The following is a 27,562-nucleotide window of genomic DNA, read 5'->3' as shown; positions in this document are numbered from 1 at the left end:
AAAGAATATACGAACTTTATTTTTGAGAACGTTTATTGTACATTGGCTGAGTTTTAAGATTTGGTGATACATAGGACGTCAAAGTGGGGGTTTTCAAATTATGATATTTATTGAATTAATAGAGGGCGCCTTTCGTCATCTCTTCTATTTTAATATTCCTTTCCAGGTTCATGATATGCTATAAATAAGAGAATAGGGAAAACTGTTAGTAAAGAAACTTGAGATCACCTTAAGCAAAGTGCGTCAAAATGTTAGTGGATATTTGAAGGTATTATAAACAAAATTGCAGAGTCGTTACTCTTTCTGTCTTGTGTCCACGAACAGCCGAAGCCTGTATGGTGGTTCACAGAAATACACTCTTTGCAGAAAAAAGGAGACACAAAAACATTGATCCTGACAAAGCTGAATGCTTAGAGCATTTTTAGCGAGCGTTCACTATCGGAGACATCAAGGTCCGCGCTTACTGTACTAAAACTATTTTGAATACGCAACATGGGGGAAAGTGAACAAAAGGTCTTGCACATGGAACGTGTTGGGGTTGCAAGTGCTCACGTGTGGTACGGATAAGGAGAGCAGAGACACAAGTTCAGAACAACTTAATGTTGCATGTACCGCTTTGTGCAAAAATACATAATCTCCAAAATTTCGCCGAGCTACTAATGCCTGCAAATTCATGCTGTGTGACATTGACGCCTGACTAAAAAAATCCGGCGACCGTAATAACGGTCGTACGCAATGCGTGCCAGCATCCTCTGAACATGTCCTAACCTCTCAGAGCCTGCCATACTCAAACAGTTCCAGACCACGGAGCCCAACTCAAGTTTTTAACGCACAATAGAGGTGCAAAGCTTGACGAGGCACGAGGGCTTCTTGAAATCACGGGTTATTCTCGAAAACAAACCTAAACGTCGAAAGCATGACTCACAAAATTTGACAAATGTGCATCAAAACTGAGGGTCGAATCCACATAGACGCCCAAATCTCATAGACAATCCACTCGACGTTGTGGATCAATATTTAGGTTATACGAAAAAATGAGAACACATATTCGGCGTGATGAAGAAATGACAGGCGATTTTTCCTATTTAAGCACATCTTTTGCATCTCACGCTATAACGAGATTGCCGATATGTCTTTTTGCAAAAGTTAGCAGTCAGTATCCGATTTGATATGTCTGTACATTTTAATGTCATCGGCGAACTGGAGCAATTTGGAATGTTTTACACAACGATAAATTTCATTTACAAAGATATTAAACAGCAAAGGTCCCAGGGTGTAACCCTGGGGAACACCTGCAGAAGGACATATGTATGATCTCGATAACTCACCGCTAACACGAACTCTGTTAACGTGGCCAATCAAGTATGTTTTGAACCACACACATAACGGCAAATACACTCCATATTCTTACAGTTTGTAAAGTAATAGTTTATGATGCACAAGGTCAAATGCCTTGATGATATCAAAATAAATGGCGTCGACCGGACCACGGTTGGCAACGATAGAACCAACGGAACTGAAATAGTTTGCCAAGTTTGTTTCCAGGGACCTAGACTTAACGAAGCGATGTTGTGATTCGTTTAAAATTAATTTGAAATGACTAGAAAGATGCATTTCAACTACGCTCTAAAAAAAACTTTGAAAATGGTGACAGTGTTGACGCAGGTATATAGTTTGTAACATCTGACGAGTTCCCTGATTTGAAAATCGGCACTACAACTGCTGACTTCCATTTTTCTGGAAAAAATGCAATTTTCAAGTCACGAATTAAAAAGGTAAGTCAAGACAGGTACAAAAGCATCCGAACAGCCTTTAACAAAAAATGATGGTAAGGTACCAAAACCGGACGAAAGTTTTGGTTTGAGACGTCTAACGCATTTTTCCTCTGCTGCATGATCAATTCTGAAGGGGCCGAGGACGCTATCAGTCTTCGCAAAGTCAGCACCGTTAAGCGCTTGTGTACGTGAGTTTGCAGATTGTGCATCATGAATAAAGACGCTTGAAAAGTATGACCGAAACAACTCACATATAACAGCGGAGTCGGAGTGAAAACCGGTATCATTCGTCAACTTAACGTCCCTGGCTCCCGTTTCCAGTGCATCTTTTTTCTACTTCCCAACATTTTTAGGAATATTCGAAACAAAGTGAAAGATCGTCTGCCCTGATGGTCGTGCGCATTCGGCGGCACAAGGGGGTGTCAGGAACAACCAATACCTGTTAAAATACAAGGCCTGCGCATGACGTCATCGCTAGTGGATCTCCGACCTACCCCTATCGGCGGTCGCTGCAAGACGCTCTGTCGACGGATCTGATGGAAGGTAGGCTTCGCCAAGTCGATCCACTAGTGATGATGTTTGGGGGGGGGGGGGGGGGGGAGGAGACGGAAAACGTGTCCTTTTGGGGCGTATTGCTGCAGCCGACACATTCTATAGTCGCCGAGAAGGTGAGAACTGCAAGGCGCCTCTCTTGAAGGCTTGGCCTCCAGCACCCGCTCACTGCCTTTTGCTGTGCTCTGGCATCGCGTTTACGTTTGAGGCTCCCGACATGTGGAACTGCTGTCGAAGACAAAAATAAATCGAATGTTCATTATTATAATAGAAGAATCGTCAATTGCTCATTTGGTAGGGCGGTTATTCTTCGAGGAAACCATGGCGAGTTTCGAGAAAATGGTGAATGATCAAGGTGGTCGCGTGGTCGGATCCAGCTCAACATGCAGACGTAAATATTTGTATCATGACTCAGCGGCAGTGGCTGGAAGCGATCACACCATTGATGATGTCATCGGCAGTTTCTACAAGGACACTTGTGCATTTTGCCCAAGAGCTTCTCTCTAAGAGCTTTCTCTGTTAACGGCCCTGAACCAAATCAGAAGACACAGTAGTGTGCTCAAGGCACATCTCTGGCTTACTTTGGTCGTTTGCATCGGCGTCTGCTTTAAAAACCACAAAAATATTTTTTTTATGAGAGCTACGTTTTTAATTTTTACAAGGTAAACGTCTCCATTAAAATATAAATTCAGGAAATGTTTGACCTACATCCCTGAAAAATGCCGGCTCGTCTGCTTACCCGCAAAACTCTCGAAGAGCCAACCTCTGCAATCTACGAAATCAACTCAGCAAGTGATGCGGCGGAACATGTGTTTAAACCTCAAAATGAAGTCTGCGCGGTGGCATTACTCAATGCAAAGCGTCATGCTTGCATTGCGTAATGCCACAGCGTAGACTTCATTTCGAGTTCTAAACCGATCTTCCGCTGCATCATTTGCTGAGGTGATTTCACAAATCGCAGAACTTGGCTCTTTGAGTGTTTTGCGGTTAAGTAGACGCGCAGGCATTTTTTAGAGTGTACTTACGTGCACGCGCTACTTTTTCGATTTGTTTTAATGCGAGCTCCTCGATTCAGAACGCCCTAAACGCATCCACTGTAAACTCGGCTTTTTTTTTTTTACGGCATGAACGCGCACTGACAAGACAAAAAAAGCGCCTATGGTACCAAGTCAAGACGAAAACGCTTAAAGTAACAACAGTCTTGGTGGTCTGCTTCATGGCCTTTTGGTGATTTCTGTGAAATGGACGTGGCATAGCCGCTAGAACGCACAACTCTCGCAGTACGCTCACTCGCTAGCATTGATCGGACAGATTATTTGCTGTCCATGGAGGTCTGACCACAAAATTGTGAAAGCAGGTTGAAACACACGCGATCAAAATCGCCAATTACAACTTGCTCGCTCGTGATCTGGAAGGGTTCTGTGTCATTTGCTAATGGTAAATTCATCCCCTCCTATGGCGGGTTGCATGCGTCTCCCAGCTTTTCCCTATGGTGTCGGGAATAATATCGTAAAAGATTGATCATATCTTAGAAATTTGACTGCAGTGTTTTTTTTTTTTTCTAGAGGGAGCTGCCTTTTTTATATACCGCGCCTCAAATTTATGCATGCGCTACAACGAACAATAATATGCAGTGTGACCACAGTGATGTGTGTTTAATGTATATGCTTATTCTGATTTTCACATCAACGTCTAGAGCATATATAACGTGTGGTAAAAGTATACCAAACTTACCGATGCAAGCCTTCTTACATTCTTCCCAGGTGCGAAATATATTTGATTTTCCGGAAACGTAGTGACCAAATTGACTTTTAGGGAAACATCTGTTTGCATTACTGTCATAATAATATCGTCTGAATGCTCCAGACCAAGGGGTAACGTCGGGACTTAACGCACAACGGCTTGGTGGATTTTCTGAAGGGAAGGGTATTAAAGTGTTGAGCATTTAGGCACATAAATGGAGGCGGTTTTTATAAATAAGCATGAAATTGTTTTAATCAACGAGAATGCAAACACCCGCTATAAAGGACACTTCTACTAAAAGGGGTTACGTTATAGTTGGGATTCTTTCAGTACATCGTAAGTTTCGTAACTTGAGTTAGAGGGAGAGAGATAGTGATAGAAGAATTGCATCCGAAGAAATACTAACGTGCGAGTCGGAGCAAAAGGCCAGACGGTCATCAGTTTTTGGGGGGACGGAAGGATAACATTTGATGGAGAAGAAAATTGCGAAAATAAAGAGGAGAAATGCTTTGCCACTGTTGACTTCGCGGCGAGGGATGAGAACCGCAGCCGGGAACGACAGTAGACACGGCGGCAGTAACCGAGCCAAAGGGAGGCGGATGTCACAACTTCAGTGTTTGTCCAGGAAATGTCAATGTCCCATGATGGTGTCAGGCAGAGCCCGCGGTATCCGAGTTGTCGAAGTATCTTCACCACATTTATCCTACCTGTAGTGCTAGGGATAAGCGCTGCTACTTTGGAGTTGCCGTCGAAGAGAATATTAAAAAAGCGAAAAAATTGATTCTTTTTTTTTTTCTTTTTTTTTTTTGGGGGGGGGGGAGGTACGGTAAATTTCCTTCCCTACAAAGATGCGGTCAGGCACATTACCTGCGTAAGTGACTTTCCGTAGAAAAATTCGCGGAGGAAAATCTGCGCTAGTTCGCTAAGATTGTTCTTTCACTGTTATGTGAAATTATCATGTAAATACTTCTGGGCATAACGGGAAAAAATTAAGGGGAGTATTAAATAAACGACGGAATAAATTGAAAAGACTAAGTGCGAAGGCGAGTTGGATGTTGTTAATCGTGTCGCTTAAGACCTGAGAGTCTGGCACAGGAAAGGAAAACAACATTTAGTCGAAATAACAGACACAGAAGTTCCTTCGACTGGAAGTTTCATTTCTGCTCCACAGTTTCAGTTGCCAAACGACATGATTAGCATAAACTGATGTGGATGCATAAGCCACAGATGTCAAGTGTTAACAGAATAACCGGGTAGAGAAGCATACGTATCCAAAATGGAGCGCGTTTGAAATGAAATACAGAAGACAAGAAAAAATCAGCTGTATTTGTTGTCCTTTGTTCCTATAACTGTAGCCTAACTTCGGAAATTTTTCAGCAATTTAAAACCAAGATTCTCAAGCTGTGGCTAAAGAATGTAAAGTTTGGTTAAAACTTAGTTTCTTTAGGCTTTCACGTTCCTATATTGCCTGACAGAAATCTCATGTTGGCAAGAGAGAAACTGCGGTTTTTTGAAGGTTATAGCGTTCAATAACAAAACGCAGAGGGATATCATAGATAAAAGCGAGAAGCGTTTGTTACATTGCTGTTTGTTTGAACAGCATTTTGTGTATTTTAATGTTTTTATTATTAAAAGATTGGTGGCGTCGTTCATGCTCACGAGAAACAATATAAACAGGGAATTATTTGAACTTATAGGAACGCTATAGGAACGTGCGGAAGGTTCAAGCATTCTGAATGGCAAACTATGGAAGCAGAGTACCTTTTAAATTCATGAGCGTACGCTTCACGATATAAGAATTTTGGATGATTTTAAAATGGCAGAATAGTATACATATTTGTAACTTGGAAAATTTAAGCGAAACATGAAAATGTAAAAATTAATTTGCACAATTTCAAACACGCGAACAGCTCGGGTTTCTGCAATACGCACTGACCAATTAGTAAACCATTTAACATAGAATATATTATGAAATATTATTGGAAGCAAAGCGCCTGTGTGCGTATGTTCTTCACACTACTTTTTTATTACGAACACGCTATTCGAAGAAAGTACTAGGGCTGACTTACTCGTGCATGTTTCCCAGCATTGTTTTGCCTTGGGAAAACTGTTTCCACCGTCGTCACACCCTAAAAACTCTTCACACATTTTTGTATCTTTATTGTATCCAAATCGAGGCTCTAAAGTAACGCAGGTAGTCATATTCTGTATCGGCATTTTACATTTGTCCTTTATAAATCCTGCATTATGAACGCAAGGAGCAAAACAAGGCAACATTTAAAACTCTTGACATTATAAGTTCAGCGACAGCACTTGGCCACAACAAGAAATAAACCAGCAACCAGTATATAAAACACCAAGCTAAAGTTTCTGCGAACGGGCGTATTGAAATTTAAAGTAAGGGAATCACAACATATGCCTTAGCGAGTGATAAATTATCTAGATAATATTTTCACAATGACATTATTTCCAGTATTTTTATTTTTATTTGTTTGTAAGCAATAAACTCTGGTAGCCATAATTTATGTCAGCCATAGAGATGATTACACCATAGATGTGCCCATCTTATAGAATTCTGGTGCTAAGCAGTCTCACTTTTCAGAACCGCTTAAACGTTGCATTATAAAAGCGGGCATTATTGGCAAGACCCGTGCACTGTTATTTAAAGTTGTTTGAGGTAAAATAAAACGGGCTGTAGTCAAGTCGTAAAACAATACATGAATTTGTTTTTACTTTTTTTCGTTAAACCAGCCATTGGCATAACATCTCGTTCTGAGTATGATTGCGACTTTTATTTTTTGGCTGGAATTGTTGAATTATGGTACGTTTTTCTGAGAGTTTATTGAACCCTTTATTGGTCTATTATGAAGCAAAGAACGGCTAAACATGCGCCTAATGTAGGCTCTGTGGTAATGAAAATACATTTGCAGCATTAGTAACACAGTTTTTTTTTTAGTTAAAAATATACGGATTGTTTTGTGCATGCTCAAATTGAAACTTTCAAATATGGTAAATATAAGTGATTTAAAAGCTTATAGTAGGTAAAAGATATAATCAAGTCATATCCAAGGGAACGTATGATATAATGCATCTCGTTTCTGGATCTGAAGTGCATTGATTCTTCGCTGTTAATAATTGACTTCTATACTCGGAGATTTGTACTTAATAATCAGTAAATCAAGAAACCCTTGAAATGTATCACACTACCAATATTATCTAGTACATTTAGAAATGTTATCTTACTTCCACATCGCTGGTTGCATCGAAAAAAAGATGTAAATATGTTCCCTTGTCCATGTGGGCACTCATGCGGTTCCATTACTCGACATGAATCTGTCTTGGTATCATAAAGATAATATTGGTCGTCGGTTTGTTTGCAGTAATGCTTTGTCGTAACACTTTTTCCGCAAGGACCGAGATCTGGTACTGAAAAAAGAAAAAGAAATGCCTCCGCACATGTAAGACGAGAGAAAAGACGTCTAGGAAAGGAAAAGAAGAAGCGGGGAAAAGGGGGGGGGGGGGGGGGGGGGGTAGGAGGTTCAGTTTAGATAAAATGCATAAAAGCCACGCTATAGCCATCTCCGATTTTTTTTTTATGTTTATAAAACAAGGCAAGTAACCGTTGATTTTTCTCATGTAGTGTTTAGAACGCTCAATGATTCAGGGTTGAAATTAGCGCCGATTTTAAAACTTGTAAAGGTTTATAAATCGGTGTCAACTTTTTTGCAACGCTGCTAGCAGCTACCGAGTATTTATGGGAGAAAAAGAGAAATACAAAAAAGTGTTGCCACAAAACAAACTGCTACAATGGATCAACGCAGGTCTTAATTATTTAATATTGTATAGTGGTACACACACTAAAACGAAACACGAAAGACCAACAATTCGACAAGCTGTGTCACTCTTGTTCTTCCTTCGTGTTTCCCTCTTTTTAACGAATAGAATAAAAATCTTCACTTTCCAACGAATAGTTACACGCTGCAGCAAAACGGTGATAAGAAAAACTGCACTCTAGAATCAAGAATCAAGAATAATTTTTATTAGGTGTCCAGGAACGACCATGCGGTCTTGGTGCTGGCACACCGAAACTTACACACTACAAAAAAGTAGGAAAAAAACATAAAAAACTCAAAACATTGAGTAAAAGATATGATACATATAACGCATGCTGACACAAAGATACGATATACACAACAAGGCAAGAACGGAACACAGGGTCCGAACGCAGAGTAGGAAGACTACCACAACAACGAATATACCTTCTTAAAATAATATATAATAACATCATAATCACCGACAGGTTCAGAGAGACCCATACAAGAATCTGAAAGATCTGACAAATTCAGTCACACAAAAAATATCAAGATCACTTCCAATGCCATTATATGCCCGACACATACGAAACATCGGGTCCAAGATATTTAACGTTCGAGGAGAGTAAAACGACGTTGTCAAACGGGTCGCTGTCCGAGGAACTCGCAAAGATATCTGTGAGAGCAGTTCTGAACAGTCGGCCATACCATGAAGGACTTTGAAAAGGAAAACCAGATCTGCCTTTTCTCGACGGTGATATAAGCTGTTCATTTGTAGGACGTCCAATACATTGTTACCCTTTGATAGAGATGTTTCATCTCGCAGATATCGATATCGATAAATAGATAAAAATTTGTTTTGCACTCGCTCCAGCCTTAGGAGGGTAGTTTTACAACTGCCATTCCATACAGGAGATGCATATTCGAGTTGAGACCTTGTCAAAGAGCGGTACAGGGTTACAAACGTTGTGGGGTTTTTAAATACTCTAGTCGTTCAACAAACGATACCGAGCGCGCGCAAGGCGCAGGTACTTATACGAGCCACATGGCTATCAAATCTCAAGGAGGAGTCAAAAAGCACTCCCAAGTCCCGCACTTCCCTAGAACGGCACAATACGTCTGAGCGAACACTGTAAGGGAAACACGTCGTTTGCGTTTTGCGACTATAGGACATGACCTTGGTTTTCGAGCTGTTTAGTAGGAGACCGTTCAGTGAACGCCATTTGCTAAATGAGTTTATGTCCTCTTGTAGAAACTTGCAATCTGAGATAGTTCTAATCTCCTTAAATATCTTAATATAATCAGCATATTGCAAAAAAGACGAGTTTACAATCTGCTTACACACATCGTTCACAAAAATAGAAAAAAGAAGCGGGCCCAGAACTGATCCCTAGAAATGCCTGCGCGTCTTCTTACCCGCAAAACACTCAAATAGCCAATCTCTGCGGTTTACGAAATGTGCTCAGCGAATGATGACTCGGAACATCTGTTTAGATCTCAAAATGAAGTCTGGGCTGTGGCATTACGCAATACAAGCATGCGCTTTGCATTGCGTAATGCCACAGCGCAGACTCCATTTTGAGGTTTAAACAAATGTTCCGCCTCATCATTTTCTGAGCTGATTTCGTAGCTTGTAAAGATTGGCTCTTCGAGTGTTTTGCGGGTAAGTAGACGTGCAGGCATTTTTAGAGCGCAATTATCGCATTCAGAGATTGCAGTTCTATTAGGCTGGGCATTGATTAAAACTTTTAACCTGACTAGTCGCCAACATTTAATTGATTAATTTTTCGATTAATCTGTCTCGTTCACTTCCACATCTATTAAAAATATCGCAGTTACATTTTTTTGCTTAAATGTAACGAACGGCGCAATACACAATTTTGATTATGATGAAACCTCGATGTGTATTTGAGAACAATTCAAAGACACTCATAATCACAGATGCTACACACTCTCATGCTTCAGGTGCATCAGGCAAAGGGGTTCGTTGAAAATTTCCGGCAAAAGTGACCTCTTTTTATTGTTTACGATAGTCTTTGCTGCGCTAACAGATACTCCCGCTGCTTAGAAATGGTAGGGATGTGTGGAACCTTTTGCACTTGTCTAGACTGACAAATCTTTCCCCTACAGTATACTTTAGGTGAAATTTTTACCTAAAATTTGACGTTCACGCAGCTGTCCTCGTCCACGTCAGCGTGGGGAAAGCGTCAAAGTTTTACTTTCTTTCGGTTGGTCAAAATGTTACCGATTAACCGTTTAAAATTAATCGCGATTAAAGCATTAATTGATTAATCGCTAGGTTAGCTTATCAAATTCCCAGCCCTAATCGAAATGCATAGTTGTCAAAGCAGCCGTACGTTTTCACGATAGCGCAAATTAAGTATGTCCCGCCTATCGACGTTGCGGTCGTGTGTCGCTACGGCATGATGCACATTAAAGATACCAGCGAAACAGTCGGAAGACACCGGAATTTCTTTTTTTTACACAATGTGAATCAGTAAAGTCATACAATTGCAGACCGACCTCAGGCTGTCTACGCTCAATTTAACCATAATTGTGATCTAAGCTCAAGCTACAAGTGCAAGCCAGATGTCTTGAATGACAATTTTATTACACGACCGCTCCAGCACGGAGTGTACGATCAAAGCGTGGCGCTAGCTCTTGTAGGTTCTGCTTCAGCAGGACGCAGTGAAACGAAGTATAGACTAGGAACACATAATTTGCTTTTTTTGTTTAGCTTCAATTAAATTCTCGTATACGTGAATTGTTTTTCTTTTTTTTTTTTTCAATGCGAAAGCATTAACAGTTTCATGAAGCGAGACGACGTCATTAGTCGCAGCAAAACGGCAGATAAATTACCGAAGCCGGGATCTGAGGCATCCCAGCTTTGAAACCACGCAGAAAGCCACGCAAAACGGCAGTGATATGAAGCCGCCGCGCGGCAGTTTGAATTAGCGCCGCCCAAAGGCGCTGCCTATCCGCGAGGCAGCGGCTCCACCGCTCCACACCCAAGGTCAGCGTGGCGAGGACAGCGCGCGCGCTCGACTGTCGACGCAAGTACGCCGCAGACGAAATAAGGGAGTGGAGGAGCGGCCGCGCATGCTTTCGCATTCACAACTCATAACAAGTGCTAAGGTGTACCTCGAGCCTTTTTCTTTTCTTTCCTGTTTTTTTTTTGTTTTTTTATTATTGTTGTCTTAATCTTAAGCGATCGAGGCTGCTATAAGCGGGTACTCAAATGGAATACGAGGCAAAGTATAACTATATACGCCAACGGGAAACCAGATTAATGTGTTAAAATGAAACAATCTTTATTGCGTACACTGAGCGACACTATAGGCAGGAACACGACGACGGTGGTTATTCAGATTTTATTTTGAAAGAATATAGACTGGCACCAAACTCCATCCCTTGGGATACGTTAGGTTAGGTTATGTATGAGCAGTTCCAACCACAAAAGTAGTTTTGATTACGCGCGTACATTTGTAAAAGATAAAACAGATGTAACAAGCCATCACTTCTCTGCACTAACAGTGTCGTGCTGTCTACGTTAAAGACATTCGTTAAAAATTTTATTTCCAAAGTTATTTTCGTTGCTTTGAATGATTGAAGGCGCACTTACTTTTACACTTTTCTTCACAATCATGACGTGAATTGAATATATTTATGCTGCCGTTAACGCCACCATTCCACTGAGTTTGGACACATTGTCCGCTGGACGATTTGTAAGTCCACTTTTTGGAGTTATGCGTCTCGGTGCTAGGCTTGACCCCTTCGAAACAAAAACCCGGCACTTCACCTATGATTAAAAACACGCGAAACGATTTAGGACACGCAAATAGAGCTCCGTAAATAAGATTGTTATTGTAATCAAGTAAATATTATATTCATATAAAACCGAATTCTAAAAACATGGGTTGTTTCGCAGAAGCTTCTGCACTCGTTACTGAGAAGTCAAGATGATATTTAATAAAACGAAGTTTACTATTCTTCGGGCATTTAGAACTGTACAATGTGGCAAGTTAAGAAAAGGGCGACTGGCTGCTCTCGCAACCATGCCCCCCCCCCCTCCCCCTTCTCCCTTTTTTCACTTTTGGAGGGCGAGCGGTGAGAGAAAGCGAGTGAATTCATATCCAGCCAAACTTTCACTCCTCTAAAGTTAAAAGAGCGGAGAATTGGCTGGAGAAGCCTGTCCCACTTCTTTAAACTGCAACAGATCATAAAAAAATGCAATCTGCAACGAAGCATATTCCCATCGTGCTGTAACCACATACTGTTGGGAGTGGTTAATTCTTTCTTTTTTATAAACTACCCTACGAAACTGCTTATAGTTTTCCTTATTACAGCGGACGTCTTCACTATTATCGGCAGTTCGAGGTCTGTTCCAGATAATTCGCTTCCGCCCTACTCTTCGAGGCACCAGGCTAATGAACTTCGGGAAATACACTTAAACTTTGTTGTTTTCTCACAAATTACAAACACGTAAGTTCAAATTATAATGCAATTAAATGCAATAGGTAAGCGAGCTGGACGATAATGATGAAAATATTTTCATCATTATTGTCCAGCTCGCTTGCCCCTTTGCATTTAATTGCATTATAATTATAACATTAAATTGCAAGCTTCACCCTTGTTGGTGTTAGACTGGTGGGAGCTGATAAAACCCGCTTGCTCTGCTGACGTCTAACCCCTGGTTAGCTCAGTTGGTGGAGCGCTCCACTTGTAATGGAGAGGTCCCGGGTTCGATACCCGGACCAGGCGGTCTTTTCGGTCGCTCACCAGTCACCTAGCTGTGTTTGGAGATCTATGTTTGTCCCTTGTCCCTCTTGTTCCCCTTCGCCAGGGAATATTTTTATCATTATTTTCAACACGTAAGTTCAATTTATTCGATTATTGAGGCAAATATATAAATATACCCATAGTTTGCTAAAAAAAACACAAGAAACTCTCAAAAGGTGAACAGGCTCATCACTTATTTCATAAATATTCAATTGAGAAGGTATTTGACCCCATAGTATTAGGTCATTTAAACATTATTAAAGTTTAGTTAACTTAAAAGCGATGCACCTCAGAATTCACATTACAAAAGAAAACATGAATCTTAGAACCTTTGCTTACGAAAAACAATGTTTATCCCAAAGCAATGTGAGGAACAATTGCTCGTCTCTTTGCTTCCTAATATTTTGATGTTATAAACTATATGCATTGACCATCTTATAATTTGTATTTAATGTTCTTAAAACGAACTTAAAATGTGCTAGTACAACTACATATGAAGAATATATTAACTTCCTTATAAAATTAGTGGTCAACACATTGACGATGGGGATGTAGATTTACGAAGACACCACTTTGGGAGCATTAACAACGTGTTAAATGTTTTTATCTACTTATGAAATATGTTCCATAAATATCTTGAATATTCTTAAGTCTAAATATTAATCAATATGGTCAGATGTAAAGCAAATCCTACATCCAGAATAAATAGGAAAGCGAAAATCTTTTCATTTTATGAACAAGGGATAAGTTGAGCTAGTTCGCAGGTTCAAGAAGGATAACCAGTATCGAAAATGCCCTGACAACGACCAATATGAGGAATCTGATTGGTTACGATACGATGCTCACTTGGTAATCAATGTGGCACTTTATAACAGCAGGTCATGAGTGCCGCGAAATAAGTATTGTCATATTTAGTAAAATGTATTGAATGTGGGAGCTATCGTGGAAAACTGGACATATACAAATTACCTATCACATCAATAAAACGCAGCACACCGAGTTGGTGTGCGGCTAGCGCACTCCAGCTCGAAGCACGTGAAGCGAAAGCTACCGCTGCAGAACCCAGAAATCTTTGGTTCAATCCCCACCCCTGCCCGTTTCGATCTGGATGAGCATCGTACAGGCGTGCGGTCGTGTATCACTACTGCGTGGTGCACGTTAAAGACCCCAGGCTCGCGGCTGTACCGCATTGGCTAAATCGCTCATTTACAGCTGAGACACCAGACGCTCACTGGGGCAGACTAAGTTCCGGCTGTATAAACATGCACAAAACAATTCGCTTGAAGAGGTTTATGAAATTTTTATTATTTAAATTTTCAATTATTTTCAAAAGCACCGCTTTGATCCCCGGTGAGTTAGAAACAACCAAAAGCTTCATATCACAGTGCGAGGAATATTGAAATGTTTAAATTCAACTCAAAAGAAGTGAATAGGCGTAAAAACTCATTTGTATGATGTTTTAAGCGCTCGGGAGCTTTGTTTGTACGCATGTTTGTGGAGTAGAATTGTATAACACATCAAAATATCCGGAATTTTTGTAATACCGGATCTACAACTTCCCACAAAGCTGAGACTAAACATTTTTGGACTGTGTTTTAGCTAATCTTACCCGCAACCACTGCTGCAAATATTGCGAATTCGCCAAATTAAAACAACGGTGTTCCCAACTCATCCAAATAATAACGAAGAATCTCGTATCTCACTTTTTTCTTAGACAGTCTGTCCGCTATTGTTTAGTACTACTTAAAGCTGCTTGGTTTCTAGACACCTGTTTATGCCAAATGTGCAGAAGTGACGCAGTTAAAAGAACGAGGTTGAAGAATTTCCCAATTTAATAAAAATATTTTTTTTTTTGAAGCAAGCCTCGTAAGGGAATTCAAGTCTGCGGTAAGAAGACGATGACTAATATAGAATGCATATTGACTCGTTCTCCAACATCTCAATCTTTGAATCGTAGCAATTATATTTTATACTTAACTGAAACAGAACTGATCAACGAGCAATAGGCGCCCGTGACGTCTATCCTTCCGTAACTTACGTGTCCAAGCCGTAAGTGACGTCAGCAGTGGAACCTAAGCGCAGAGTAAAGGGACCAAGATCACAGGCTCTTTTTGCCCTCTTCGGGTTTTAAGCTGTGGACGCTGACGGTCTTTTTCGTGTAGTAGTGCCAACTACGAATGTTGAAATCAAACTTCCAAGTAACTGTTGCAGCATAATAAGGTCGAGTGTCATTTCACCAACTGCAACATGCCTCCAAAAATCAACATAAAAAAGCTAACTAAAACGTTTTCGTTAAGTTTTTAGCTGATTAACCAACTTCGACTTTTTTCTTGTGGCCCCTAGAGTTAGCACCAGGGTTAAAAGAATCATAACGTGGGTGTCAATCTTTGGCAATTTCAGGTCTAGCTAAAGAAAATACCCCCTAATGTGTGTACCACTGACTCAGTTTTGAGCAGTGTAACAGAGCAGGTTGTATACAGTGTGTGTTTAGGGATTTAGAGATTTGTTCTTTTAAAGCCGTAAAATTTACATTAACATCGTCTCTTCCGGAGAGTTATACGGCCAAGGGGACATAATATAGAGGACTAATCGTTACGATGGATAAAATACCTAACCACATTATTTACTTTAACTTTTTAAATATTGAAAATAAATCCATGATATCAATTACAAGCATGCTGAGTTGCATCAAAAAGTACTAAATTTTAATTTTTAGAGAAATTAAGCTCGTGAGTTGAGGACTAGTGCGCTAAATTTACCACTCGAGCAACAAGCACAAAAGTAACGGCACAAAAAATATGAACAAAAAACACAAACAAAAGTGGGTAAGACACGGAAAAACCACCTGGACGCGTCATCGCACCGGTAAAATTGTGCATGCTGCACTAGTTGCCATTTTGGCTATTCACTGTAGTTCTTACGTGCTGCTAGTCTGCCTAAAATTGACTGATGCGATGGTTATTGTAACGCTCAGAACGACGACACGGACTAGGGGTTGTCTCTCTCTTTCTCTTTTTCTATGAGGCTCAGCAGGTTTCTAATCGAAACCAGACGTTTATTTTTACTAATAGAAAAGTTTCTGAAGATGTTTAGCTAAGTGGTCGATTCACTGTCACGATTATACATCTATGATATGTCCCCATAGCTTCCCTGCAGAGACAAAATTTGTGTAGTTTCCACGGCTCTTTTAAAACAAATATGCATGGTCTAAAACAACGCCCTATACACTATAAAGCAGTACAAGCGATGTCTGAAATAATCATGGCTCGCAATCTGTCCGCTGCGTGCAGCACGAAATCATAATTGAATATTTAAGCACATTAGATAAATGTAAAAGGCCAGAAACGAAAATAATTTTCACCATGAACCTTGTCTGAATAAAGATGGCAGCAGGTAACGGGCGCATAAGCATACTGCGATGAAAAGTTGTGCTCTAGCCCAAGCTGCTAGCGCATGCGCAAGACATCCTTCGGTTACTCATATGGCAGCCCACGCACAACATATTCTCTCCGAGCTAGTGTCCTCAGAAATACGTCTTCTGAATGGAAGCCTTGGTTAAGCTATCACTCAAGTGGTGCAGCACGCGAAGACTGCCTTAATTAAAGGGACACTGACACCCCCCAAGTTTTGTTTTTCATTTTTCGCCAGGTGCTTTATTATGGTTGTCAGTGGACTAACCAGTTAATATTTTGCAGCAGAGTAGCGTATATTCTTAATAAAGCCAAAAGACGCAACTGCTCGAAACCGAAACCGAAACCCGCGCATGGAGGTCGGAGAAGTGTAGAGGGGAGAGTGGGAGTGGGCGGAAGTCATGTGGCTACCCCCGCACCATGCGCTTCTTTTTTCTTTTTTTTTTCCCTCTGCGTAGCAGACGACGTGCGTGGCGGCGTAGCGGGAACTGTATGCCGTGCGATTCTTTTGCAGTTATGTTTGCTCCACTCGCTGTTCTGTACTTCAAGATGAGTTGTTTTGTACATTGACGAGTTAGAGATGAGTAGTGAGAGCCCCTGGTGGAATTCCCGTGATCGGCTCCAAAAAGGATACACCCAAGATGTTGCGTGAAGAGCTAACTCACATGTCCTGCGTCCGAAAAAAAGTGGCATTGTGCGACAGAGTTCCCGAATGATCAACGGGATCGGGACCAATGGCTGCCTGCAACTCCTGTAGAACATTTACGGGCACATCGGAGAGCGGACGCTACCTGATTTGTATGCTCCTTGTATTTTGTGGAAAGTGATTACTTTGAGCTCTCAGGTGTCAAAAAGGAAATCCCATACCATTTAGTTCGGCGACGTTTCGTCCAAAGCTTTTGTTTGTTATTTTTGTATGTTTCTTCAGTGATAATTGTAAAAAAAAAAAAGAAATCTAAACGTCGCAACATGTTTGAAAAAAAAAAAGGTACGCTATTATTGGGGATTGAATCAACAGCACCTAGACAGAAGGCCTCCACACGCGTCATCATAGTCAGATCGATCGAGGCGAGAGATTGGGAACGAGTGCTGCGTCAGTGTTCGGCTGCGGCTCGTGGCCAATCAGCGCGTCGAAGGTCGGGCTCGGGTCCAATAGCCGACCGAGCGCGATCCGACTGTGATGACGTTTCATAGAGCAAGAGGAAACCATGCGGAGGCCTTCTGTCTAGGTGGTGTTGATCGAACCCGGTCCAGCCGCGTGTGAAGCGGACGTCTTTCCACTGAGCTACTGGGGTAACTCTTCCCCCAGTAATAATGCAGCCCATAAACTGTAAGTTGCTAAGTTTGCTGTCGCTTTTCCTCCAGCAAAAGGACTCCCGGCTCAAAGTTGGGAAGCACCACGCATTGGCGACATTCGAACTTAGTAAAGAAATCGTACCCGTGCATATTCAACTCGAAGTACACACTTCGTGGGGTGCTTGACGTTTGCGCGAGCGATGTCTTCAGCCACGAGAAAGGAGCGACGGCTCGGCGACGTCCTCGTGCAAATCGGCTTGGTGGTCGGTGTGTCGTGCGGGATGAACACCAATTCTTTTGATCAGTCCCAAATTTCTTTTTTAAAGGCAGACAAAAATTTCCCGGTACCGCAAGCGACAGTTCTGAAGTAGAGGTCCCACGCCCGTTGTCCGCTGCCATCGCCGTCCCCTCGAGTGCCACGATACGCGAAATGACGCACGCACAGAATGCTTCCGGTTCTCTGTGGAACATATTTTTCAATCTACGTATTTGCAGCTTTTTAGAAGCCACAAAAAAGGGGTTTCATATTTTGTTTCTATCTTTAATAGTGAGTGTGTGCCTCCAGTGTCCAACGACTTTGATTAAATTTGGTGGTCGCGTCGTGAGGGAGACTTGAACCGGCCAGCCGCGAATTCTGTTCCGGGTAGTTGGGATCTCATAGGTGATGTACAACTAAAAATCTCGGCGAGCACAAATACCCGGTGAGTGTCCCTTTAAGCTGTGTCCCTTTAAGGTGCTCTTTCGAGCAAGCTGACAAAGCTTCCCCGCTTTCTCGGATGCACATAAGAACGTCCCCCTTCAGGCAGCAGAATAGCTCGTGAGTACGCTGCACTCTACTCGGAAGAGCATCAGTGTACGAGCATCGTGTAGGGACACAAAAACATTACGACACTTCTGGATATCTGAAACAATGGGATTTTGAATTTTACTCACTTCTGCACAGTGCATTGCACTCAGATTCCGACTTGAATCTATTTTCATCAGAACTCCCAACAGCATCTCCAAACACAAACTGGGAGCATTTTCCGACTTTAGTATCGTAATACCATTCTTTGAAATATCCTCTGCCTCGGCCTTCTTTTGGATCTAAGAAACATACGTCTTTTGGCCGCCCATCTATACAGTAGGCAGAACCTGAGACAAATAAAACATTTTATTATATTATGCATTGGTAGTTATTCGATAAAATTTGCATGTGCTTGTAGTTGTGGGACTGTTGTGAATGAAACACAATTTTACGTTCGTCTAAACAGAAACTGTGGCATAAATCAAAGTGCGTGAATCTTAATATAGTATTCGAATAAACGTTGTGTACTGTAGGCGCTAGAATGAACTAATTCCCAATAAAAAAAAAAAAACTCTATCAGTAAACACAGAATAGTTTCATTTATCTATGGCAATTTTTTGCACTGGTCATTTCGTTTGAATGTTTCAATTGATTACCATGTTGGATAGGCAGCCCATAATTGCTGTCTAATAAACATTTTTTAGATTGTTTAAGCTACGCGGAATAACTACATTGTCTGCATAACCGGCCTTTACTCTTCACGGTAAGCTATTTAGTGTCGCAAATTTAATATTTGCGACATAAGATTGGCAACTAAAAATGATGCCATAACTAACATCGAAATATACCGCCGTTTTTTAGTTCCGTGATGCCACTGAAAGGCAGGCTTCCGGGTCGAGCAGGCAGTCTAAAAATAAACTATGCGAAGCGACAAGACAGTGAGTGTGCAGGCGAGCTGGTGATAGCTACTCATGTTATATAACACCTGAGACTGTGGCGAAAGAAATTGGAAGCTTTTTAGTAGAAGGAACAGACACAGAAAGGGACGTCTCTTTCTGTGTGTGAGACGTCCCTCTCTGTGTCTGCTCCTTCTACTAAAAAGTTTCCAATTTCTTCCACGACAGTCTCAGGAGTTATATGACATGATTATGCCAAGCATCTGTTTCATGCTGCAGAGTGGGTGCTGGAGCGAGCTTCCAAACGCTTCATTTAACACCACAGAACAGCTTGTAATCGTTTGGGAACAAACTGTACGGTCCGAAGAGTGCACTCCTGCCTTCTTATGACGTCACATTTTTATTTTTGACAGCGGGGATTGTCACTTTGAACAGCATGGTGAAGACAAAAATTGAAACTTCAATAACTTCGCGACAAAAAAAAATATTTTGGATAAATAATTCCGATATTATTACAGCGATGCTCGTTGGTGTGTTAGCAAATTTTCACGCAAATTGGGAGCTATGAAAAAAACGCCGGAATACCCGCTGAGGTAAATTCTAAAAGAAAAGGCACACTTCAAATATAATGAAAGCAAATAACTGACCCAATGTCTTGAACTGAATGAACTAAACCAAATTACAAATTTCCTTAAAAAAAACAAAAAACAAAAACAGATGACTACTGAGATAGAGGGCCTCGAAACGTGAAAAAAAGATAAATTTAAAAGACTCAAGATAATCAAAGGTCAACCAAATAATATTACCTGGTAGGTGTGAAGAATTAATAATCTTGGAGAAGTATTTGATCGATTGAACCCATGTGACATATATTTTCGTACATAATAAAGCATGAAAGCAATATAAACAAGAGAAATGTTTTTAAATGTAAATCATGAACCGGCAAAAAGAAACGTTTATAAGCTTAATTTTGAAAACAAATATGATTTCTATATCAATAAACATACCGCCTAAGTTTTTTTTTATATCAAATAAAATGTCATGACGTCGAAAATTGCATAAGGCCGGTGTTTTAAAACTAGCCGTTTCAAAAGCACATAACTAACAGACTAAAAGCCCGAGATCAGGAACAAAAAGGGTCCACACGACGCAAAGACTGCTGTGTAGTGGTTGGGCGCCGAGAAACCCGGGGAGACCGGGAGCTATCCTTGGTTTAGAGAAAGCGCTTTATTCGGTTTCCAAGTCTTGGTTGTACCGGCTCCAGCTCCGACTACACGTCTCCTTTCTTTTTTCTTCCGTCGTAAGTTTTTTTTTTCCGCACTGCGATCAGTGCACACCCCGGGTACCAACAACAATCATTACAAAGCCCTATAACCAGCTGTCTTCATCACAAAGTGCGATAACCCGTCGGCGACGGCGCATAATCAGCTGCCTCATGCATGCCGCATGCATAAAACGCCCCCCCTATTTATTTTTTAGTTAAAAGTAATCAAAGTATGTCTGTCCCTTTACACTGGTAGCATTTAGAACAACGAAAAAACGAAATGCGCGCACATTCCCGTTCTTTCGGTGTGGATGATCACAAGAAAAACTGACACCACAACTTCTTGAGAACATCTAAAGCTCATTAACCAAAAAACCAAACTCAACCCCATTACAGCCTTGACAACGCATCAGCAGGGCGGTTTCTCGTCTCTTTTAAATACCGTACATCCAGGTTAAATTTCTGCAACGCAAGCACCTAACGGATCAGCCTCGCACTATTTGATGCTGCTGACGCCAAATACCGCAAAAGTATTGTGGTCGCTGTGAATTTCCACCTGCGCCCCAAATAGCCACCTTTTCAACTGCCCCAAAAGCTCACACAACCACGTAAGCCTCATGTTCGATTAGTGCCCACCGAGTTTGGAGAGCACTTAGCTTTTTTTACAGAGAAACGCCATCGGGCACTCTTTCCCATCATCTGCACTTCGGGCGAGACATGCCCCTATCGCTCTATCAGACGCGTCAGTAGACAAAACAAAAGGCAGGCTGGCATCTGGCGCTCTTATAATCGCAACTTTCATCAGGAGAGGTTTTGCCTTTTGAAACGGTTGTTCCTCCTCGTCGCCCCACGGTAACACGTTCGGAGTCTTGTCACCAGTTCACAGGGTCAACGTAAACACCACTTCAGCATAGTCCGCAGTGTAGTCTCTGTAATAGTTCATTAGCCCGAAAAAGCTCTTCAGGAGTTTGCCTCTTGGAGCTGATCTTGTGGCCCAGGTAGTATATGACCATTCCCTTGTCAAGCCTTCCTTTGGACAGCTTTACCGTGAGCCCCACGCGACTCGTGGTCTCGAGGAATGCACTGCAACGTCATCGATCTATGCGCCTGCATATTCTTTGTATGGTTGCAGCACCTCATTCATCGCACGCTGAAAAGTTGTCGCTGAATTTTGCAACCCATAGGGCAAAACTATCCAAACGTACTCCATGTCGTAGAATACCCAAGACTGTGGTAAAAGCTGGGAAACTTGGTCGAAGAAAAAAGACAGGAAAAAGAGCGTCTCAAACTCAGCTACTGCGTTTACAATGGTTGACCTTGTGACGTCGGTGGGCGATGATTAGGTTGTGGATATATAAGGTTTTGAGGAAATAAACGCAGTAGCTGAGTTTGAGACGTTCGTTTCCCCTCTCTTTTTTCTTCGAACAAGTTTCCGTCTTTTACCACAGTCTCGGGTATTCCACAACATGATCCACTTCCACCAGCTCGCCTGCGCACTCGCTGTTTTTTTCAAGCATACTGTCTACGATTGGTTACGAATGCCGTAAACTCCTGGGACCGTTCTTCAACTGGTATTTGCCAATACCCACGAGTTACGTCCAGTACTCTTATGTACGCTTTCCCTCATCCTGTCGGCTGCGCCAGTGACGGCTGTGGTTTGGGCGCCGTGAGACCCGGGGGGCCAGGGAGCTAGCCTTGGGGGGGGGGGGGGGTTCTTCACTCGGGTTTCAAGTCTTGCTTGAACCAGCTTCAGCCCCGAATGCCCGTCTCGTCTCTTCTTCCTTTCGTCGTCAGTTCTTTTTTTTTTTTTCCGAGCACCAATCAGTGCACACCACAGGTACCAATAAAGCAATATTCATAAAGCCCGGTAAGCCGTCAGCGACGGCTCTCAATCATCTGCCCCATGCATGCCGTATGCATGACAGTGTTGTTCCTCGTTCGCCCAAGTCTCGGAGCTTTATTATATAATTTTCAGCCATTACCATCCCCTCTTCGCCCAAAAGTTCTAAAGATATCTATTTTATAACTTATTAGTTGACATGCTAATGATGTTCTGTGTGCTAACGGTATAATGAGAAAGCTTGATTCGGAGCAAGGTTATCATTGGTTATGTAACTACGTATATTTTCAAACCTATTTCTTAAACAACAAACAAACAAGAGAACGACTACGATCAAAATTAAAATTCCTACGCGTGTCATGGAAGTAAAGTATAAACGCATCTTATGAAACACCCTGCCAGCAATAAACTGCAACAGCGCATATCGTCGAACTAGGTGTTACATTCGAGTTAGTCTTTACATAGAATCTGCCCTAAATAAAGTATATAGTATGTAATTAAACAAAATGTGCTTATAACAGAATGCTTGTGTTCAGTGTAACAAGCATAAAACATAACTTTACATAATCGGTTTACCTTTAGCAGCAATTGCAAAGATGAGTACGATCTTAAGCAGCATATCGTAAGTCGGCAGGGTACTTAGTGATGATATGTCTATATATTGGTTCAAAGAGAAAGCATAAATAATGGCATGTGCATTTCCTGCATCTAAAAACAAAATAACAGGAGAAAACATGACAAAACCCAGGAAATGAACTTCCCCGAACCCGTGCCGAAAGAAAGAGTGAAAAAAATCTTTGGCGGATTTGCGCAAATGCTTACGTACAGAATTTTCTTCTTCCGTGTCTTTCTTCCAAGATATGCTTTGTTCAAATACTTTTTTTAATGTTATTCAATGTTTTAATGCATGTTAACTAAAACACGCCCGTTCAATACTCCGGTTTCAACCAAAACAGCGCAAAAAATATGTATATCCTAAAAAATGGTCATACTGCACCTGCAACCCTGGAAAACTTTAAAAATGAATTGTATTGTTCCCGATTGTAAATAATTTACAACTATCCTTTTTGCATAGAAAATCATTTTATACAAGAAAAAATGAAGTCACTGTCATAATAACAGAGATATAATATACACACATATGGCTGTCTTCACCTCAATTCAAAGGAAAGTTTTTAAGGTCAAAATTTTAATTCACAGTAAAAGGATATGTTTTTGGAAAAATCTTGGAATGATTGACAGCGCAAACGGAATTTTGGTGAATTTGTTGTTTCCGGGTTATTGACCATTAAAGGGCAGAGACAAAATACGTTTCCTCCACCTTTCGGGAATTCCATTTATGAATGCTCTCTATTTTATTATTCCTAAAAATAAAGGACTAAGACTGCGTTTTGAAACTCATAAAGTAGATTTCATTAGAGCTTCTAAGCTTGTCAAACACAAAGTTGTGGCCGAAGTTGATGAAGCGCACCGATTAGCCTATAACGATGATGACTCCGCGTTTTTTTCGACAACGCCAATCTGCACGCTCCGTGAACTTTCGCCTCCCACTTTGTGTTTGACGAGTTTAGGGCCCTAAACAACGGACTTAAAAATTATATATATTTTTGAATTTTTTATTAATTTTGAATTATGTTTTTTTAGGATTTTGATTAAAATTCGTCAATTCTTAACGTGTGACCTATGTAGGATATTTTACTAACCTCGGCATCAAAAGAAAGCTCAAATTTAGCTATTTTCAATGAATACAGATTGATATTACATCAGACAACTAAAAGCTGATACATAAAATAGACTTAACAAAAAACGCTTAAAAATCTTGAAACTTCAACACGAACTTTATACAGAAGCTTCATTGATATTTGCCTTCTTTTTATTAATAGCAATGTATACTAGTGGTTTATGAAATCATATAAATAGATTGTATGAGCGCAATTAAAGCTTAAAACTTGTCAGGTGTGCTTTGTAAAAGGGTAAGCCTTGTGCCTTGTTGCAGAGTAGAACATATTTTACTTCGCATAATGCACAACTTCACTTATTTACAAAGCTACAGGATAATCAAAAACAAATAGGTAGGTAACCTTCCACGCCAGAATATTAGTCAGAATGGCAGCTAATTGAGGACGCAGTAACAGAACAATTGAGAAGATTTAAGCTATTACCACAATCCTTTCTTTATACCAATAAAATGAGAAGGAAATACAAAGTTAATTCTTATACAGTTGGTCTTTAATTTGCTTATTTTTTATCATTACTTGCTTTCAAATGTCTGTATGATATATTTTATTTTAAACACATCATATTAAATTTGTATCGAATAAAAGGTCTAAGTTTGAGCTTTCCGGTGATCACAAAAAATTAATAAATCGTTTAAAATAATCATACTTCAAAATTTGCCAAAAGTCAGTATAAAACAGCTCAACATTTTTTTTAATTAATTCTAAAATCGACATTTATTATTTTATTAAACGGTGATCAATCTATGTCGAGAATGTAAAAGAAGTGTTTGAAGACAGTATTCCGTGAGTGAAGAAAGTAGCGTGCGGTCAGGCATATGATTCCCAACAGGTTGCAAAAAACACGTTGTGTCATTCTGATGATTTTGTTGTTGATGATTATAAAATATTGTAATCCAAAACATTAATTGCCGTTTTACAACGCGCATATGATAAGGCTTAACCTTTAATTTCGCTCAAATAAACAAACACTATATATTATACTAATCTGTTGTAATAAACCACTCTCCACTTTTTTTTAAATTAAAATCGAACAAATAAAAAAAGTATTCAAGAAAATCAATTTAGAATTTGATAGAGTTTCGAAACGTTCATTAGCAATTGTATTCATGTAATATTGGTAGTGTATTCATTAAACAGAGCTAGATTAGAGCTTTCAGCCGAAGTCAAGGTAATTAACATGTCTAAAACACACCAAACGTAAAAAAATGCCAGTGTTGAAAATCATAAAAGGCCCTACAGTTCGACATTTCTTCAAATTATTCAATAATATAAACTTATTTTGAGTCTTTGAGCAAAATGAAATTTACTCTGAATGTGTCATAAAGAGGGTCTCGGTGCTTTATTTTGAGAACTGAGAAAAAAGCGAGAGGTCAAACATGCAATCTACGGCCGGAGGCAGAAATGTCCGTTTTTGCCTCGGCCACTTCATTGGTCCACAACTCGAAAACAAAAGAATCCTGACAAAGTTGCCGTTTCCTCTGTCTTGCATGTCAAGGATGCTATCGAAACATACATGTTTGGTCGAAATACAAAAAGGAAAAGTGACACAAAACCTTGCCTGAATTGAGAAGAAAACACCCGTAAATGCCGGACCTTTGTCGCAAAATATTTTTTAATGCTCGGATTATATCTCACGACGATTAAATATCCAAATAATTCAGTAATAATATTAAGGAATATAAATTCTAAAGTTATGTTAAAAAGCTTCTAGGCAAGGGAAACAATGGTAGATATTCGGCTGTAACTTATAGCTAAGAAGGGTAAATAAGCTGCAGCTGCTTAATCTACACCTCATATATGTTTTGGAGTATATCAACTGAAAACCGAAACGATATCCGGCGCTAGCGGATCAATTTATTTGGAGATTGGCCATTTTTGCATTGTGTACAAAATATAAAAACATATGTAAACAAAGTCGGGGCTCCAGTCCACGTTGAGAAGGTGGTTGGCCAGAAGAGCTCTGATATCTCCTGCAAGGATTGCCCACTGCACAATTCCAAATCAGTGACACAATAAAGTAAATTCATTGTACCAAACTTTTTATATACAGGGTATTTCACGTAAGAGTAACATAATTGTTAAAATTAGTGTATTTGTAACCGCATGGAACGTCATAAAATGCGCGATACTCAATAATTAGTTCGCTAATTAACTAAAATGACTCATTAACATATTAATTAGTAAAATAAACCTGTGGTTCAAATCAGAAACTTGCTGAGCGTCATTGAAAACCACTAAATCACAAATTTTCACAGACTTTGAGCGCATGAGAAACGTACTTAGTGCACTAAAGCCTTTTATATCCACAAGCTAATTTTGCGGACAAGGGTTCAGTTGGAGGACATATCAGTCCTCGTTTAGACAAAGCATAGCCCTTTCAGACTCCGGCCGGAAAGGGAGTGGATCGGTGGGATTGTTTCGTTCAAGGTCCCAAGTCCTCAGTTCGGGATTGAGGACACCGTTTACAGTTCAGGTGAAGATCAGTGTGAGTAGGATTGTATAACTAAGGTTGGCTATTTGACGTCAGTGGTTGGTGATTAGGTTGTGGATATATGAGACTTAGAGGAAATAAACGCAGTATCTGAGTTCGAGATGTTGTTTTCCCCAATCTTTTTCTTCGACCAAGTTTCCCGGATATTCTACATCATGATTATCTATACACCAAGCCAAGAAATTGACTTCACGTGACCTATACATTTCTCTCTTTCAATCGCTGCCCCTCTCCCTCCCTTCCCTTCTCATCTACCTCCAAGCCTGGCTCTACCTCCCTTCCTCCCTACCCCTTCCCTCTTCGTCTATCTACCCCTCTCTCCCCATTCTCTTACGGTGCCCTCTCTCTCCCTCCCTCTCCTTGGTCATGCGACACACCAGTTCAGGTTCCCCATTCATCTGTCGTTCATTCCCCCTCCATTTCCCTCCCAATCCCTCTCAACACCGTAATACAGTGCTCTCTTCCACTCCCCAGTTGCCTACCTTCCCCCCATCCATGTCCCGCGATACGCCAATTCTGTTTCTACCGAAAAGATAAAAATATATGTTCTTCACTCCCGGAACGACTGTTTAATGTATTCCTAACTATTAAAGCAATTGCTCCTAAATACTGCAATTTCTGCATTATAAGCTTGCCCAGTGTTTCTCCGCTGCGCTGCCTTACTTAGATGGGCTAAGTGAATTTGCAAGCTGCATTATGGTCGATTACAATTGAGCACAGCTATGTATTGAGAAAATGAGGGCAACATTATCAGTTAAGCCAGACGGCGTCTAATGACGACATATTCACGCCGGTACTGTGCTCAGTATGTAATAACTATTTAAGCTCAGGAACATTTCCTGAAACCTGGAAAGTCACAGTTGTCGTTCCGGTCTTTAAGTCGGGAAAAATTGTTATATTTGTAACTATAAACCGATTTCTCTTATAAATTTTTTATCCGAGGTCTTTGGAATGGTCCTCCGTCAATACCTGTCTTTCAAACTTCAAAACTTAAATATTCTCCATCAGCATGGCTCCATTTAGTGCCAGATTGACGACTCAAGTCTTGTTAATTTTACGCGTGTAGCAATTCATGCTTTATCTAACAGAGGTTAGTTAGATGCTGTCTACTTTGACTTAGGCGGGGCCTTTGACGTAGTCACTCACACGACTCTATTATAAACACGTTACGCCTACGG

The 27,562-nt window shown here is 40.6% G+C and overlaps 1 protein-coding gene across 1 annotated transcript; it reads right to left on the bottom strand.

Annotated features, from left to right (window-relative positions):
- Nucleotides 1-149: 149 nt before the first annotated feature.
- Nucleotides 150-22,773, bottom strand: LOC115328135 (papilin-like). Its single transcript, XM_040216557.1, has 7 exons — nucleotides 22,731-22,773; nucleotides 18,301-18,501; nucleotides 11,505-11,681; nucleotides 7,314-7,496; nucleotides 6,140-6,310; nucleotides 4,062-4,241; nucleotides 150-178 (listed from the first exon to the last, which is right to left on the bottom strand). The coding sequence occupies exons 1-7, from the start codon at nucleotides 22,771-22,773 to the stop codon at nucleotides 150-152; spliced, it is 984 nt and encodes a 327-aa protein (XP_040072491.1).
- Between the last annotated feature and the right edge of the window lie 4,789 nt (nucleotides 22,774-27,562).

Source organism: Ixodes scapularis, unplaced genomic scaffold, assembly GCF_016920785.2.
Source record: "Ixodes scapularis isolate PalLabHiFi unplaced genomic scaffold, ASM1692078v2 PGA_scaffold11__112_contigs__length_91849675, whole genome shotgun sequence".
NCBI lineage: Eukaryota > Metazoa > Arthropoda > Arachnida > Ixodida > Ixodidae > Ixodes > Ixodes scapularis.
Note: the sequence above shows the minus strand (reverse complement) of the source record. Positions and strands in the feature narration are given on the sequence as shown.

Excerpts from the sequence above, each read along its gene's own strand:
- LOC115328135 (XM_040216557.1), bottom strand. The coding sequence starts at position 22,773 with ATGCTGCTTAAGATCGTACTCATCTTTGCAATTGCTGCTAAAG. Across the intron at positions 18,502-22,730 it reads CTTTGCAATTGCTGCTAAAG|GTTCTGCCTACTGTATAGAT; the intron begins GTAAACCGATTA and ends TATTTGTCTCAG. Across the intron at positions 11,682-18,300 it reads GTGCAATGCACTGTGCAGAA|GTGAAGTGCCGGGTTTTTGT; the intron begins GTGAGTAAAATT and ends TTTTAATCATAG.